The 18,492-nt window shown below is 39.3% G+C and overlaps 1 protein-coding gene across 4 annotated transcripts in view; it reads left to right on the top strand.

Annotated features, from left to right (window-relative positions):
* TEX2 (testis expressed 2) overlaps positions 1-18,492 on the top strand; it is a 41,096-nt gene that overhangs the window by 20,303 nt on the left and 2,301 nt on the right. For all 4 annotated transcript variants that reach the window (XM_042865136.1, XM_042865135.1, XM_042865133.1 and 1 more), the window contains exons 3-11: positions 2,851-3,051; positions 3,924-4,248; positions 5,370-5,614; positions 6,953-7,102; positions 8,531-8,630; positions 12,903-13,035; positions 16,229-16,351; positions 17,843-18,052; positions 18,249-18,369. In XM_042865136.1, coding sequence (XP_042721070.1) covers positions 2,851-3,051; positions 3,924-4,248; positions 5,370-5,614; positions 6,953-7,102; positions 8,531-8,630; positions 12,903-13,035; positions 16,229-16,351; positions 17,843-18,052; positions 18,249-18,369 — 1,608 coding nt within the window. The remainder of the gene's footprint in view (positions 1-2,850; positions 3,052-3,923; positions 4,249-5,369; positions 5,615-6,952; positions 7,103-8,530; positions 8,631-12,902; positions 13,036-16,228; positions 16,352-17,842; positions 18,053-18,248; positions 18,370-18,492) is intronic.

Genomic DNA, 18,492 nt, shown 5'->3' on the forward strand with positions numbered 1-18,492 from the left:
GTGCAAATGGCAAGCAGCTGCAGAGCAGTGCATGACTGTGGGCATTGTCCTCCCTGCATGACTAGATTTCTCATTTTAACAACTTCGCTGGTATGGAAAAAACCCATCCTACAGCCTCTCCTCTCCTGCACAAGGAAATCCATTGTTGCTTCTGTAGTTTGATAGAACTTATCTGTTGCTGGTACATTACAGGAATGGAACTCCTCTGTTTAGATGCATTGAGAAGTAGTTTCCTTTGGCTGTGAATCTTTTGTTTCAATTTCTTTTTGCAAAGAGAGACGTTAAGGCCTCTCTGCGGGAATTGTCCTTAGAATGTGGAGACTTGGAGTGAACTGGGGCTTCTTGGAGAAACTAAAAACTGTTTGTGGTTTACCATATAACAGTGAAAAATGCTGAAAATGAGGGGGCAGGTGGTATCATCCCATCTCTTAACACTGTTGGATAGAAGGGAAAATATTTCTGCACTGGGCATGTGTTTTCAGATTCATTAACAGAGTGAGGAGTCGTCATTTGGACATTATTAGCATTCCACTCAGAGCTGCATGGTCTTTGTGCTGCAAAATAACTTGAAATGTGAGTGGGAAAAGGCAGGAACGCATCCTTAGAAATAAGGAAACTCAAAAGGGGAGAAGCTGGGTAGGACAGGTGCTGGTGCAGTGGGTGACCTAGTGGCTTAATGCAGTGCCCTTTGCTACCAGCCATTCAAATGACACCATTAGGGTTTTGGGTAATGGTTGTGTAGCTGCTGAGAAAGTGCCACAAGGGTGATGCATGTGGTGTGTGTACAGAGGTGTTGGTCTCATCGCTATGCTTGTGGGTTTTTGCTTCTAGGTATGGTACTGTGGTGTTGAGAGCAGTGCATAAATCAGGCATTGTTCATTGCTGCACCTCCTCCACTGAGCTGAGTGCTGCTGTCAGAAACCTGCAGCTGCTTCTGTCTCATGTGGGATGTTAGAGAAACTTCAAGTGTACTCCCTCCTTGCTTATTGGGAACCCTGCATTCTTGGAGTTTTCCAGCCCTCTTCCTGCCAAGCTCCAGTTATGGTGGTTATAAAACCAGCCTCTGTGGCTAAGCTTTGTGAAATGAGCCCCTTTCCATGCGTTCCTTCCTGTTGGTGCAGGTTTGCTTGCTCTTCAGTGGAGCTTCACTGCAGGACAGGATGATAAGCTTTTGTCTGCATGTTTCCCTGGCTGCAGGCCTCCAGACCTTGTTGTCTGAGCTAGAAATAGCCTGTAGACCTGATCTGGGGGCAGGTGGGAGCCTGTCCAGAGCCCTGTGAGCCGTATGGGTGTCTTGGTTCTGCACTGAGAGGACGGATGGTGCACAGTGGCTCAAGGCAAGTCACTTATGTCCTTGTGCTTCAGTAAGTCCAGCTGGAGTTCCTGGCTGCAAATTAATTGCTGTCTGCTCAAAGATGTCTTGGCTTAATAGTCAAGATATAACAGTAAATAGGATATGCTCAAACAAACACCAGCCCTGCTGTGCAGAGCCCTGATGGTTTATGGAGAGCTCCTCCTTGTGCATTATATTCCTTATGTAGCAGTTGTATGTAACCCTGTGTAAGCAAACAGCCGCACACAAAGCTGCTTCAGTGAGCATGCATTGGTATTTCTGTTAATAATGAGGACGTCAGTCTTGGAGCTGAGTGGAGATGACTTAATGTTTCCTGAACACAAAAAGGATGGTAATTGATCCAGGTGGCTTTCTTTTTTTTTAGGATTTATGGTGAAAATAGGACTAGGTGTCAGAGTAAGCAAAAAATAGATGCCACTGTTACTATGGCATCTCAGAAAAGGTGTGCTGTCTGTATGGAGCTGGAGCAAGTGAGCATTAAAATAAATGTTACGTTTCAGTGTGTGGGTGGAAACTTATTCAAGAAGTTAAAATGTTGCATTAAGATCTGGGATGCTTTACACCTACTGAGAACTTCTGGGCAGTTTTGAAGAATCGGGTTCTGCTCCCCGGGTACCCATGAAGCTGCCACTTCTTTTTGTGCTCCAATGAACCTCCCTGGAAGCCTTTCTTCCTCTGTCTATTGACACTAATGAATATGTGTGAAATTAAGGTGTTTATTAGCAGGTACAGGTCATTATCCAAGCATGCTGTCTGGTAGGCCAAGAGAAGGAAAATTTGCGTGCTGTGAAAGCTTTCTGGCTGATCCTGCCTTGTTTGTCATCCTGTGTTTTCTGTAAGCAGATGTTAGTGCAGAGTGACGTCACCTCCGTGGTTGGAATCAGTACCTGCAGCCTGCTTACAGCTAAGGCTGTTCTTCTGTTTTCTTTTTCCTCACTGCAGAGGAATCACTGAAATTTAATCCCCACGTCTGACTTGTGTTGCAACTGCACGGTTGCACAGCATGTTCAATGATGTAAAACAGCAGTGCTGCGTTAAAACAAACTCCATCATGGTCCTGGATTGTGGCTGATTACAGCATTGGTGCTGTCTGTAAGCAGGCTGCTTGCTCTGCCCTTGTTGTTGGCAATTAACATGTCAGAGCCTTGTGGAAGCAGGCAGGCTGCTCTGCACATGTCCTTCCCAGCTGGCTCATGGCCTTCCCATGTGTCTGCAGTGCAGTGGGCTGGGGTGAGAGCTGCTCCTTGAGATGAGGAGCTGCTCACACAAAATGACTTATATGGAAAACCAGATTGTGTGCTTGGGATGTGGTCCTCATCTCATGCCCTGTCAGCTGAGTGCTACCTCAATTTGTGTGTTTACTGCTTTGTATTTGTGCTGTGACACAAGCTTGACAAAAGCTTGGATAATTATTGAAGACTTTTAAACTTTCATTGCATACCGTATTTGGCTTTCTGGCTGCTTAAAAGCCTGCTAATGAGTATTTTCCTCTCTAGGGGTGGATGAATGAAATTTATAATTATGATCCAGAAACATACCATGCTACGTTGACTCATTCTGTCTACGTGCGACTTGAAGGAAGCACCTTAAGGCTTTCAAAACCTAATAAAAATATTTCCAGAAGAGCTGTGTACAATGAGCCAAAGCCTGAAGTCACGTATGTCAGCCAGAAAATTTATGAACTTACGGAGAGCAAGGTGAGGGTGCTTTCCTTATATCTGATGTTAACAGATACTTTGAAACTCCATTTTTTTTTCATTACTCTAGTTATATGCTATCACAGTTACAAAAACAGTTTTGTTTGTGCAAACTTGTAAAAGATTGATCGGGATTTGGAAAACAAATCCATATTACACATAAATGAAAAACATGAGTTTTCCTTTGTCTGTTTGAAAAAAAATAACACCTGGGAGGTTATAGAATTGTTCACTGTGTGTTAGATTTCTTGTTGACTGTTTTGAAGCTTACAGTGGAATGCGTAATCCTTGGTTGTTGTCTCTGCCTCAGGGCAGTTCAGACAGCATTTGCGTTCCACTTTCACTGAATTAGGATTTTGTAGCTGGGAGTGTGTGTCAAGGATAATGCTTGAATAGCTTTCCTACAGGTTGTTTGCCTCCCTCAAGTAAGTGAGAAGCTGCTATGTAAAGTTGATTCCATGACCATTATATTAAGTAATGTATCAATACCTCATTATTAAAATAATTGATTTTTTTTTTAATAAGATGCTACACTAGTATTGGACTTTGGCAGTACAGATTAGGAGGAGACTGTGTTTCTGAGGACTGTGGGAGTGGGAGGGAGAGAAGGACCAAGAAGACATTGAGGAAAACCTTCTTTTATTCCCTGCTTCCCATTCTAAAAATCAAAACTTCTGACTGTAAATGCTGTGACTCACCACAGACCTGGTGAATGGGATGACAAGCAGCTACAAATTAAGAGTCAGTTAAACCCAGGAGGTCTGGTGTAGGATCTGTCTGTCTCTTGTTCTAATGTTATACACGTGACTTTTTGAAACATAAAAGATAAAACCACAAAATAAGTGAATTTAATTCTCTCCTTTATCCTTCAGATTTCCCTGGTTCCCAAAAGTCTGGCACGAAAACGAATTTGGAATAAGAAGTACCCTATTTGCATTGAACTTGCTAGGCAGGATGACTTCATGGCTAAAGCCCAGACTGATAAAGAGAATGCAGAAGAAAAGTTGTCTTCTGAGAAGGTAGACTTGAACAATGAGGAATCCAAGAAAGCTCAGGATGGAGCCAAGTACACTAGCCAAAAGGATCAAGTGCTTTATCTCTTTGGAAGGACAGGTAGGGAGAAGGAGGAGTGGTTCAGAAGGTTCCTTCTAGCATCCAAGCTGAAGTCTGAAGCCAAGAAGCCTTCCAGCAAGCCAGGTATTCATACGTATATCATATGGTATATCATATGGGTTGTTTGGTATTTTTTCCCCCCAGTAAAACTATCTATTAAAAGGAGCAAATCAAATCGCTGTTTTCACAGTGATAGTTATTAGCAACTGTGGAGCTATTGTGATCTCAACAGACAAGTAACACCAAAGGCACCCTCACACTCCTTATCTTGGCCTCTTGGTTCCCCTTGTTGTATACCAGCTTTTCCTCTCTTGGTTGCATTTGTGGCAGTATGACCTCAAATTTTCTTACTATTTTTAGGCTATTTTATGTAAGTACACTGTTTTTCAGTGACTGTAACTTTTGTAAGGATTAGTTGTTCCATCTGTTTTCCTTCTCATCTGCTGGAACAAATAACTACACTTGCATTTAGTCCTATTGCTACCTGTTTTTTCACTCCGGTCTGCTCTAAAGAATACAATCCCTATTACTGGGTTAACATCACAGCAAAACGCTTTTTCAATTTTTGAATACAAGACCTAACGTATATCCAAACTAATAAACATATCAAACAATCTGGTAATGAACAAATACTTGAAGTGTTAATTTTAAGCCATCCTCTGATTTTAAATCAGAGTGACTCATGCTTTTCTTCATCTCTCTGAGAAGCTTTTTAAAGGTTAACGTCATTATTTCTGGCCTACAATTTCTTGAAATAAAAATGCAAAATTAATGGGTAATTAGAATTCTGTTAGTTATGTACTTTTGACAGTCTTTTGAATTGTAACAGTCTATAATTAAACTTAAGAAATAAATTAGGTATAGGTGCGTTTTAATCGCCTGACTTTTATTTTATTACTGAGCAGAACTGTTGGGAATTCTGCCATATGTTGTACATGTGTGAGTGTCTGTATTTAAATGTGGGATTGATCAGCTGAGTTTTCCAGTCACACATCCTCCTGAGTGCTGAGTCATGTCGAGGTTATTGGAAATCTTAAGTTTGTGACCAGCTGAATACAGAGTTGTGGAATTTACTTCTGTCCTTTGAAATGAGAAAGCACTATGTTGGTCTTTTTCAGAATAAATTAAATCTGCTAGCTTATTTCGTTCCTTGAAATGTTTGATTATGCTTTTCTGTTTAACAAGTATTATTTCTTCTGATTTAGGGATCTTGCCAGCACATGGTAGAACGGAGAGTCAGTCAGGAGTTCTTACACACAGTCGTAGCAGCAGCAAGGGAAGCGTGGAAGAAATTGCATCCCAGCCTAAACACAAGGATCTGGCTGGCAACGTGAGGCAGAAAATGCTCCTGGACTACAATATTTATATGGCAAAGTGTGTTCCACAGGAAAAGAGCCCATCGGGTAGTCCAGTCCTCAGTGCAGATAGCAGCCCTACAGCTGTGAAAAAGGTAATGCTTTTTCCCCAAAGAGATGCTTCGAAAGGTGTTTTATTTTATCTTGTTAACTACTTCATTTAGAAATAAGTAGGAGGGGGGGGGGGGGAAACAACTAACACATTTAAGAATCAATCTATAAGACACTAGTATAAAACACAACACTTAATAGACAGAATCTTAACAAGAAGTATGATCACCTTTCTTTTCAAAGGTGTAATTCGTGTTCTGCATCTTTGACAGACATTTGTAAATGTTCAGAGAGGCACCAGAAGCCACAGTAAAGCATATGAAAAAAAATGTCTGCAGCTCCCCCAGGAAAAAAGCCAGTCTGGCCCCTGACAGCCCAGAAACAGTGACGAATTCACTGCTGAATTGAGCAGGGATCAAAAATGGTTCTATAAATAGATCAACAGGTGGGAAACTTGGACGCAGTGAGTCACAGCAGAAGCTGCTGTGTGAGGTTGCAGCCAGTGAGAGCAATCATTGCCAAGAAATGATACTCAGAACTGTAGCATCTACATGATTGCTCTTAGAAAGCCCTGCTTTTCTGCTGGCTTCAGACTTTCTACTTGCAATAATGACAAACTCTCCTTTCGTTGCAGGTAGTTCAAAGGCATTAAATATCTTGTCTTGCCTTCATAAAGTACCAGCCTACTGGTTCTAATAAAATAGATGGTGTTATGCACACCCTCCAGCTTATTTCAGCTATCTTTGCTTTCCCGTTTGTAGTCAGAGGTGCAACATCTGAATGTGCAGTATCTTCGTGTGTTTTGAGATGGTTTCTCCAGTAAACCAACATGTAACTCTCTTGGACTGTAAACAAAACCTTTTATGCAGCCAAAGGAACAATAAGTTTCCTGAAACTTATATACAACCATTGAAAGGAAGAGTATATTTCCTTGTACTGTATTTATCTTCAATTTGTGACTTCTCAGAACTGTATGTAATGTTGGGCTTTGCTTTTCTCTTTTCCTAAATAAAAAGAGTAGCATAGCTGTTACAGGATCTGTTGGGAAGGAAGAGCATCTCTGCCACAGACATGTTTGTAGGTCTGCCCCCTCTGAGATGATCTGCTTTTTCTGCCAGAGGTTAAAACATGTACAGCCCTCTCATTTCATTGCCAGAGGTGAAGTCATAGCAGCATAGTCTCATTTATTCTGTTGCATGTCAGGATGATGACAAGCAAGCTTATATCAGGCCAGTTGACATGGCTGTAAAGGTGTCATGTGTGTTGAATGTTAGAGTTCTTAGCTGACCTAGGCTGTAACACAGAACTTCCTGGTATAAATGAGACCTTTTCTGACCTTAGAGTAGAATTTCCACAGCTGATAACCTGCTCTGTGTTTTCAGTTTCCTGATGCCCATGTGAAAGCTGAGGAAGAAGAACAGGAGGTCTGGGTGAACGCTTTGCTTGGAAGAATATTTTGGGATTTTTTAGGGGAAAAATATTGGTCTGATCTGGTGTCAAAGAAGATCCAAATGAAACTTAGTAAAATAAAGGTAACTAATGTGGACACATGTACTTCACACGCTTCTTTGAGTTCAAAATCAGTAGAAGAAACTCTTTTAACAGAGGTTTGGATATGTAGTAAAATAATTGGGGTAAATAAATGTGATACAGAGTTTCAAGCGAGTTTCACTATCCGTTTCACAGTAGGATTGTGACAAGCTGACTTTGTTACTTCAGTTTCTGATCAACTATTTGTGTCTGTAAAGTTTCTGTGTTAAAAGGTAGAAATATTACTGTCTTTAAGAGTAAGTAGAGCTGGCTATAAGTTATTAAGCTTACTGACTCAAGTCTCTATTGCCAGGGTTACTGTACTTATGTTTTAGGTTTGTTTTTTTTCCCCACTGAATTGTCGAGTTTTAAATGAAATCTGTTATGGGAAACAGCAGATTCCTATAGAGAAAGGGGAGGTCAGAGAACCACCTTCAGGCATGCAGCGCTTGCAGGAGAGGTTGGTGGGAGTAGTAGTTAAGCTCCGAGGTGATGGGATGTAATTGTTTGACTGGATAAGCTTAAAAGTGAAAGAAGTGTTGCTTTTGAGTGACTTCTGGATCTTTCCTTTGCATTCTGTAACTCTTCTGAACAGCAGCAGTTAATCATTGGCTTGTTGAGCTCCTGACACTGGGGGAGGAGTTTGCCTTTTCCTGAAGGCAAGGGAAGATGTAGGCTTGTTGACAAGAGCTCTGAAATTTAGCTGCCAGCACCAGCTGTGAGATAGTGTTGTTTGTGCTTTGGGAAATAAGCAGTAACCTAATTCTGCCCTGGCTGTTTCCACATTTGTGACAGCAGGATATTCAAACATCTAATTGGAAACAGTTGAGTGGAAAGACTAAGTATGGGGGATGGATGTATTTTGATAGGCTAAAGCTTTCTTTCTTAAGAGACAGAAATTCTAACAATTAGAAATGCTTACAAGTATATAGATGCTCAAATAACTGAAATACTCCTGGTATTGTAACTTTAAAATTTTGAGATGTATTTGAAGTGTTATGAAATAATTTGCCTTTAATAAAAATAGCTAAAACATTGATGTAACTTCAACTTTAAAGTATCTGTCTGAACTTAAAATCTGAAAAAATCTTTAATTGTATTCCTAGTAAAATAGGAATTAGACTGCTCTTGAGCTGCTCTCAAAGCATCCTGGACTACAGAGCATCCTGGAAACTTGAAGTCAACATCTGAACCTAAACATAGCTTTAAAAGCATTCTTTTAAAGTTCACATGCTAAATCTCTTCCTAAAATAATATTTTGAACTAACAAATGTGAAATCTTAGAATTTGAGGAAGTTTGTGTAATCACATTTGTTTTCTTTCACTGGTGGCTCAATCCATTCCCTAAATTTAATGACCTTCCTACTCTCAGGAAATGGTGGTCAGTAGTTTCACAACATGAACTTGGTTTTGATGTTCTGTTCATATAGCTGCCATACTTCATGAATGAGCTAACGCTGACTGAGCTTGACATGGGGATAGCAGTGCCGAAGATCCTTCAAGCCTTCAAACCTTCTATTGATTACAGAGGTAAAATACATATTTCTTCTTCTATATTCGCCAGGTTTGTGCCTTTGTATCTTTGTAGAACTGAGTTTTGATCTGTTGCTCTTGCAGGTATTTCAATTTAAGGAAGGCACACCTAATAAGAATTTATTCTACCAAGGTACTGAGAGATCTCTGTAGCATCAGGCTTGGTATAAACATAGTTCTGCAGATGCAGAAATTAATGAAATGTGAGCATGTCTTTCCATTGGGAAAAATAGATTCAATTTACAGAACTAAAGCAAAATTAGCATACAAGTGGCAGATGCATCTCTCTGTTGTGGACTACAGAGAACAATGCACATCTCATCAGGAAAGAACTGATTCTGTACTGCAGCAGAAAATAGATTTGGTTCTCTAGAAATTGCTCTGCTTTGAAAGCAGTGATTCAGAAGACACAATAATAATAAATTGGAAAACAAAAATTGTAGTGTTGCTTTGGAAAAAATACAAAACAACTCTATTTTAAAATGTCTGTGTGCCCACTGTTAAAGATGAATTTTCTTTAAACTGAATGACTTTCATACTGCTACATTATGGATCAGAAGTTTTGCTTTTTTCCCCTTTTCTCTTCTTCCTGGCTTGAATTTAGTTGCAGGAGTGTATTGGAGGGTACTCTTGTTTCCTAAGTACTTTCACAAAAAGAAAAAAAAATATGGAGAATGAGTTTTAGCTTCAGAAGTATTTGTTCTCCTACGTGCTGAGAAGAGTTAGTCATTACCTTTCTTCTAAGGTGTGTAATCAGAGCAGTCTTCTGTGATTCTTTCATTTGAAGTTGTTTTTGAGTTTATTAAGGGTTTCATAACTTGTCTGCTCTCAGTCCGTTCACTCCTTTGCTTACCGTGTTGTTACAGTGGATGGGTGATGTGTAAGAGAATTATCTGACTTGGGGAGGAGCGGTTTCTAATTGGTCTAAAGGGAAAGATCTCCTTGGAGGACCTGATGTGCTACAGCTATGGATTACATGACAAACAGCTTACTTTTAAACTGCTCTTCCAACTTTCATATAAAGATATGAAGACAAAATCCTTTCTGGATGGTGCTAAACCAGTGAGCCAGTAGTGAGATGGTAGGAATTTAATGAACTGATGATACCACTTAAGAATATTACAGACCTCTGTAGAGGCTGTTAATTATGGGCCAAAAAATAAGCCAAGACTTCAGCAAATCTCAGTAGTATATTTAGAATAACAACAAACATAGGGCAAAGTTGGAACAGATAACTGGGTTATTTGTTGTTGTCCTTCTTACCGATTTGATTGTAAGTGTTTAAAAGTTGCAAATTTACTCTGCTTCAATTTTACAATATTTTAATATTGTAAATGTTCTTAATATTTAAGACTTTCTTGTATATGTTCTGATTTAATGAAGTAACACTTGTTAAATTTCACGGATATACCTGGGATGAGTTTAAGGCTTTGCAGGATCATTCTGCTCCTTCAAAACCTCTGTTCCTCTGACTGCTCCTAAGGGTCAGAATTAGGATCACACAATCACACAGATTGGATGTGGTCTCTTTTAAGATGTATTGAACTGTAGCTTTGATTACTGGCACTCTTCCTACAGTGCTTTTCACTAGCTCTGATGAACAGTTAACACCAGACTTTTGCAAGAATGGAAGATAAGTGAAGATTTAGGAGAAAATTAAATAAAACTCTATCAGTAGCGTAAAAGACTTGCTGCTCAAAGCACTGCTTAAAGGCTGAGGAGGTCAGCAACTCTAACCTTTCGCTTGTTAAAGCAAGAACAGAACAGACATTGGGGAATTGTTAAAACTTCCTTGAACATTTAAACAAAAATAAATTAAAAAGAACAAAACCAAACAACCCAAAGCTGCATGAAAGCAAACACTGCAGATTGTACGTATTGAATCCAAATGCTTTTGTTTGTTGGCTTCTTGCCTGAGACTTGCAGCTCTGGGGAAAGCCTTATCTCTGCAGCACGGGGTACATTGCTCTCACAGCTTCTTAGAGCTGAGCTTTATAAAAGAACCTGTTTGAAAAGAGCAAACTGACTGTTTTGGGGGGAAAAATAAAAACTTAATAGATGGAATAAGCTAATATCTCCTCTGCCAGAGATGCAGGGGGCTCTAGAGGTAGATCAAAGATGTACGTTCAGTATTTTGTACAAAGGAAAATTGTAAATCTTGTTTGAAATAAATTGAAAATCAACAAAGCTGTATTAAATTCCTTAGTGTGCCAGGCTTTGTTTGGGTTAACATGATTGTTTTGTTCTGTTCTTTAAGAGGTTATCTGAGTGAAACAGATTTGAACATTTTTTGAATTCCTCTCTCTCTGTTCTAATAACTCCAGTTCTGACCAAGGATTGCCATTCTCAGTCATGAGATTGGGTTTAAGAGACTGAATATTTCTGGCTCTATTAAATACTGCCAACAGCAGCAAGAACTCCTTCAGTTTCTTGTTCAGTTAAACTGTGACAAGCAAACATTTATTATAGAATTTGTGATCCAGTGTAATTTTTCACATCGTTGAATGATGTGAACTCGTAGTTGCTGAGTTTCTACGTGCTTGCATTGAGCAATTACAGGAATTACCTGCTTTGCTTTTGTACATAAACACTTTGAAGACTTTTTTAACTTACTTGAGACAATCAGTCATTTGTGGTTACCTTTCACAAGGCTTTAAATCTCAGACAGGTGCTTTTTTTGATTTTTCATCCGTACTTTTCTATCAGTGCTTGATAACAAAGGAAAGATTGGAAAGTAACTCAATATATTAACAGACATTGCTACGGGAAGAAACTCTTGTTTCTGTTAATGCAGTTCTATTTCAGTGTCAAGGCTGTCTGACACTGTCAGGGCTATCTGAATAAATGGTGCCATCTGCCCAATCCTTCATCCCTTCTTCCTCCTCTGCCTCCCTTTTTTCCTTTGGAAAATGTGTATGAACGTTTTCTGATCAGAAAGATTATCCCCCCTCAGTGTTGGCATCCTTAAATTATTTTGATCTACTCTTAAAACAGTTTTAACTCTGAAGACCACTGTGCAATGATCTAAAAGGTCTCTTTAGCTGTTTTGTTATTTCTGATGATCTCACCCTTACTTCATTACCGTAAAGAGGAAAAGTGTATGTATGCTTCTATTTGAGTTCTTGTGTTTTGTTCTTATACAGGATTAGAAAATTGATGGAAAAGAGTAATTTGGGTTAGTCAGTACTCTCTCTAGTATGAGGTCTTTGTGTGTCAGTGCCCTGGTCTTTGGGAGCTGTGTATATTTCTCAGGTGGAATCTGAGGACAGTGGCATTCTTCTGGTGTGCTTTCACAGAAAAGAAAACAGTCATTAATCAATTGACAAAGGGTATTACTTCTACGTCAGTCAATACTAAACAGTATTTGCCTTTAATTGCTTCCAAATAAAAGTGGGGAGCACATCTGATGTGCTAGATACCGATAAGGCATGTTGTGTGCAGCTGTGATGTCCAGACAAGAAAAAATTGTCATCTGTGCTTAGTGGCATCTGAATTCTCATCTCTGGATGGCAAATACCCAACAGCTTTTTCATTCAGTAGGACTGCAGGTGTCATTTAAGAGGTGGCATGTAATGTTGCAGTGGTTCCTTAAGATGAATTTTTGGGTGATACTGTGAGTGAGCGGTTTGCCAGACAATAGGATTTACTTAACCCTACACATCCAGGACTGTTCTCAGTAATGACCTGTGAGAAGTTGAGTTACTGAGAGAAGGTTTTCATGCTGCTTCAATAAGCCATTGTTGAAAGCAAAGCCAAACAGCATGTTGTGTAATGAAAGACCTTGTTCTGGGATTTCAGCTTTGTTTGGAGGGTGTAATACCAAGGGGTGTCCTGATTGCAGTTTGGCTTGGAGCAGTGCTGCAGATAGTATTTGAAGTGGATCCCTGATTGTATTCTATGTTCTTTATCTTGATTCAGATCTCTTAAGCGGTTTAGGTGTGCGCAAATCACATCATGCTCCTTTTGTAGGTCATTAGCCTATATTACCAGACTGATCTGTCTTTCTCCTTGCCTTTGATGCATATTTTAACCTTTAACTTCCTGTATTCACATTCAGCTTATAAAACAACTAGCTTTCATAAGCTTGTAATTCATTCTGAATTAATGATATAATCAGTTGGCAAAGAAGTGTTTTTTCTCTTTGGGTGAAGTGTGATGAGTGGATATATATATATATATATATATATATATATATTTTTAAAGTTTTGTCTTGACATTAAAATAAAATTATTATGACTGAAAAACTACAGCCTGTTGTTAATTTTTTAGGGCTTTGGATTGATTTGGAAATGTCTTACAATGGATCTTTTCTAATGACCCTGGAGACCAAGATGAATTTGACCAAACTTGGTAAAGAGCCTCTTGGCGAAGCACTGAAGGTTGGAGAGATTGGCAAGGAAGGGTAAGATATTGTAGTGATGGTGCAACTTGACTTTTCCTGGTGAAAAAGTTGAAATTTCTTTGTGCATAAGCAACTCAGACTCTGTAATAGATTGAAAGGAGATGGAGGGAGGTGTGTATGTATGAGTGCAGAGCTTCTTGTCTTTCTATGTAACTTTAATGTTGGACTACACTATTGATAACTGTCTTAATAGACAGCTTCTGTAGAGGAATCCTATTTTTTATAGTTCAGTAGGAATTTAAAATGTTGTGTGATTAAACATTGACCTTTGCCTTACACTTAATTTGGGATCCTAGCCAGTAAGAATGTCAGATGTACACACGTGCCAATACTACTGAACACTGCTATTATAAAGCATGTAACAGTAAATAACAGTAAATATTATGTGAAGACTTACACAGTACCTTTATTGTATCATGAGAAATAATCACACCCATTCTTTAGTCACTATTTTTCTCAACTTTCCGCTTCCTATTTACCTGTTACAGTTTTTCAAAAGATCCCTTTAATTATGTCCTCCAAAACGCTGGATTTAAAGATGGAAATATCTTTTCAAGTGGAATTCTTGTTTTTGTTCTCATCTCTACAGAATTTTCTTTGTGTATTTTTTTATACCTGTCCCTAATAGTGAACAGATGGATTTCATATTTAAAAATGACCATAATTTCTAAGTGAGCAATAGGCCTACAGCAAAGCAAATGTAAATGTCTGTAGCTAAGCAACCAATTACGTTAAGGTGGAACCATTCACTAATGCTGTATTGCATGTTTCATGCTCCCTCTTCTGATTCAAATGCCCAAGGCCAAATATCATGTCAGCTTTACCAGAAAAGAAGTTGGTTCTTTTTACTGGTTTTTAATTATCAATTGACAATTGTTTTGATAAACCAAACTGTTACAGATGGGTTTGTGTCTTGTACTGTCTATCCCACATGTTTGCTTTTGCTCAATTCTGTTACTCAAGAGCAGAACAAACAAAACTCAGGTAAGAAAGGCGTCTATTTCTCCAGAAAGAGAGGAGTAGAGGAGACTTGGCACTGAGTTTTTACTGTCCTTTCATATTGTCAGTATGAAATGAAACCAATGGTTCTGTATTGTAGTCCATTCTATCATTGCTGCTGCATTTCTGTTTGAAATAAAGTGTGCTGCAATACAGTTTAATAATTCTGTGGTGTGTGCTCTCAGGCAAATGCAGCTGTCACAAAGAAACACAAGAGAGGAGATTTAATTGCTAACTTTATAAAATGGATACAGTAGCAGGTTCTAACAAACCAGAGAGAAGGCAAGCACAGGCAGGCTAACCCAAAGTTACTGCAGTTTCATACCTTGTAAGTCCTTTCTTGCCTTAGTGTACCATGTGGAAAAAGAACTGCAAGTGGTAATTCAGAAAATATTGGGCAGTCTGCTCAGGAAAATTATTGCAGCTTCAAAGTGGTTTTCTGCTAGCATCTGTCTTGTATGGACAGTCCATTGTATGGATGGATGCCTTGAAATCTTACTAAAGCATATTTGTTGTTGCTTTGTTTAATGCGAGGAGACCTGTTCTCAGCCAGCAGGTATATGTGCTTCTGGAGTCACTTCAGAGGATCCTACACCTAGGCAAATAAGGTGCCTTCTTGTAAGAGTGGTATCACATGGACAGGAAAAGGAAGTCGGGTCGCACCCAGGTAGAAAATACATTGTTTGACCTAAAAACATGAGAAATAGCTCCAGCATTGCTATGTGAGCCAGTGACAGGACTCCCCTTTCTCCTTCCCAAGTCCTCAGGGAGGTGGTTCAGTTTGCTGTGCTGTTTTTCTTTTGCAGATCCAAATGCATCTCAGGGTAGAAGAGGCTTATTCCATTGCAGTTAGCTTAGGCATCACATCCTGTGCTGCAGAGAGGTCATGGGATTGCTGCTCTCATTCTTAAGTAGGCAGTTAGAAGGGAGTGCTGTGCACTGGTGAGCTGCATTTGATCTGTCCTTTTACATTAGGACTTCATGCAGTAACTGTTTGTTCTGTGCAAAGAATAGCAGACAGCAGCTTTGGTCCATGCATGCTCTGTGTGAGGTTATTAAACGTTTTAAGTCTCCTAGAGCATGCAAAAAAACCCAAACACACACACACAAAAATCCCCCAAAACTGAAAAACAACAAGATGCAGCAACACCTTGTATTCTGGGCAGGTTGTAGAGAATTTGAATGCTGAGTATAGTCCCTAGGGCCAAAAATGTGCTTTTGAAGCTTGTGTAACAGTTACAAGCTTTTGCATTAAGTGGAGATCTGTGAATACTGCATTCACTGTATCCTTCCTGGATTTTAATCCGTTTAAAAGATTTGAATTTGTGTGATTGTGTGCATAAATTCTTCCATAGCTGAAGCTCAGGAATTAGTTGCTACTGTGCTGTATTTTGTACCCTAAGAGCAGAACTTCTTTATTACTTACTTTACTACTTCCCTCTTCTCAATGTGACGTGGATGGCCTTATTCAATCTTGGATTCTATTCAAGAATAACTAATTTTTAATCCCACCTTAAATGAATAATAACAAATAAAAAAAGATGGGATTGGGTTGTGCTCTGCATGTGATACTGTTGCTGGAAGTGTGTCTACACTGCAAGAGCTGTGTGTGACTCGACAAAATGGAACTGATGAGCTTGGGTTGAAGGCGCTGTGACGATGAGGTGTGTGTGAGCAGCTCAGGTGGCATCTGAGAGATGCTGGGATTCGCTTGGTAGACATTGGCATGGGAAGCCAGAACCCTAGGTTTGCTTTTTGTAAGTGACAGACTTTCGTTCCCACCTTTCAGCTTATAAACATCTGTCAGTTTAAAAACAACCACCAAAAAACCACAGCCTGTCTGACCTACATACTGCGCCCCGTTTGTGGAAAGGCACAAGTAGCAGCAGAAATGTTTTCAGATGTATTTAAATAATTTCAAAACATTTAATTTGAATATGTAGATGTTCCCCTGCCATCTTTTTTTTTTTTTTTTTTAATGCAGGATTATATTCTGCTGGAAGAAAACAATTTTTTGTGTTTTGAAGCTAGTTAAGGCACTCTGCTTTCAGAGCATTTTACATTTTTTGATAGAGTTCATAGAAAGAAGAAAAGATATTTCAGAATCTGAGTATGCATAATAGCAGTCAGAGCTGTGCATGATGAATAGCTATTTAAGAATATTGGATTTGACCTGGAAATTGCATTCTTTCAGTTTCAGGCCAAGGGCATACTGTCTTGCAGACAGTGATGAGGAATCCTCCAGTGCTGGGTCATCAGAAGAGGACGATGCTCCTGAATTGGCAGGAGAGAAGCAGGTGACTCCTGGAGCAGAAGGGTGAGCTGTCTTCATAGTGTTTCTTGTTAATCCTTTTATTGCCCCTGCTCTGTTTCCAGATGCTTTACTATAACTATTGTCATGGTCCAGTCCCATAACATTCCTTGTGACAGAGGATGTCAGAGTGAGTGTATCCAAGCAATGAAACAAACAAAACTCAGCCATTTCTAGAGTAAAGAGCAGCAATCAAGCCATGTACACATCACAAATAAAAGCTGCTCTTGCCATGTGTTTTATCCTGCTGGGAGCCTTGTTCTCAATTCAGCACTTCTGCAGCATAAGCTGTGTGCTGTTCTGACACCTCCTGATTCCTTCACTGTTTGAATACAGAGAGAGCCAAGTCTTTGGTTCAGAGATCCTACAGGAAACTTCCCCAGCCTGTCCTGCTTGGAAGCAGAGTCTGAAATAGAATTTTGTTTATTAACTTGAAACACTTTTTGTGTACAGTGTCATATCCATACTGATCCTGTTGATGCCTTGTTTCCAGTGTCTTTTCTTTAAAAAGATATCAAACAATTGTTGTTCAAGCCAGGCTTTCTTGTTCCCTCCCACCTTCCCTTGTTGAATAGCATTAAGTATCTTCAGCTATGCAATGCTGCCCTCTAATGCTGCACAGGAGTTCTAAAGAAAATTTCCTCAAGTCAGTTTTGCCACGTCATCCCTTGCTTTGGTTGCTGTTCTGATTATTTTTTGATTATTATTTTTTTTTCTTTTTACATCTGATTGAAACAGTGGCTGCAGTGAGAAATCAGCAGCATGCCTGAAACGTCTGATAACCACATTTCCTACGTCTGAACACATCTCACTGATCTTTACAGTGAATATTCCAGGAGATTCCATGAGGCATTCAGAATGTTCTGAGCAGTTTTCTGAGTTTTGCTCATTAAACGTTTTGAAAAACTGCATGATGAATTACTGGGATGATTTCTGTGATCCATTTCATGGCTTTTAAAAATACGTAGATCATATGAAGAACTCTATATCAAAAAGTCAAAGGAGAACAACAAAAAACTCAAGTATGATGTTGAAGGAATTTCTTTACACCTTTCAGAAATCTGTATTATGTCTGCTATAGAATCTGGTGAGAGTGTAACCACTCTCTAGTTAGGAGGAGTGTGATTTTTATTTTTTGCAGGGCAGGGCTTTAGCAAGGCTCTCTCTGCTACGCAAGAGCCACAGTCAGGTATAATATAATATGGGAAAATACTACATCTTACTAGGACGTGTTTCAGAAATGCGATAGGTATGAAAAAAGACACTCAGTCCTTAAAGCATCTGTTCTAAAAAAAAACTAGGTTGCTGCATGGCATTGCCAGGAAAACTAGCAGGCATGGTTAACCATTTTGGAATATCATTCTGCACGCTGCCAGAATTGCCCTCCCTTTTTTCCAGCACCTTTATACTCCAGTGATTTCATAGGAAATCCTTTGACTCTAGCAAACAGTAGTTTGCCAAACTACCTTGGTGTAATTTTTTGTTTTCTATCTAAAGGTATGTTGGAGGACATCGGACAAGTAAGATCATGAGAATTGTGGATAAAATAACCAAGTCAAAATACTTTCAAAAGGCGACAGAGACTGAGTTTATAAAGAAGAAAATTGAAGAGGTCTCAAATACTCCATTGCTGCTAACAGTTGAAGTACAAGAGTGCAGAGGAACGCTAGTAATTAACATTCCACCTCCACCTACTGACAGAATATGGTAAGAGGAACTTAGCTGCAAGGTCTGTGCAGTGTTTCAGGTGTGTGCTACCTAAAGCTAAAATATAGCTGAAATGGGTTCTGGAAGATGTACAGTACAAGCTAGTATGAACTGCTGTTAGGAGTGTGTATTTAACACACTCAAGTGTGTTTTGTTGGAGTGTTGGTAATAAAACTGTCCTGTATACTGTCTCAAGGTATGGCTTTCGAAGACCTCCCTACCTGGAGTTAAAAGCTCGGCCAAAACTTGGTGAGAGAGAAGTCACTCTGGTTCATGTAACTGAATGGATAGAGAGGAAACTGGAACAAGAGTTTCAGGTGTGTTTCCTTAACGTTTTCCCTTCATTAATTATAGCTTTGGTGGGTTCTTAATTTTTCCCATGTTCCCTATTTTGTTCATGACTAGCAGGCACTGCTCCTGTTCAGTGGAATGCACTTTAA

The sequence above is a fragment of the Lagopus leucura genome, unplaced genomic scaffold (assembly GCF_019238085.1).
Source record: "Lagopus leucura isolate 7727_CA_CO unplaced genomic scaffold, USGS_WTPT01 Super-Scaffold_797, whole genome shotgun sequence".
Classification (NCBI taxonomy): Eukaryota; Metazoa; Chordata; class Aves; order Galliformes; family Phasianidae; genus Lagopus; species Lagopus leucura.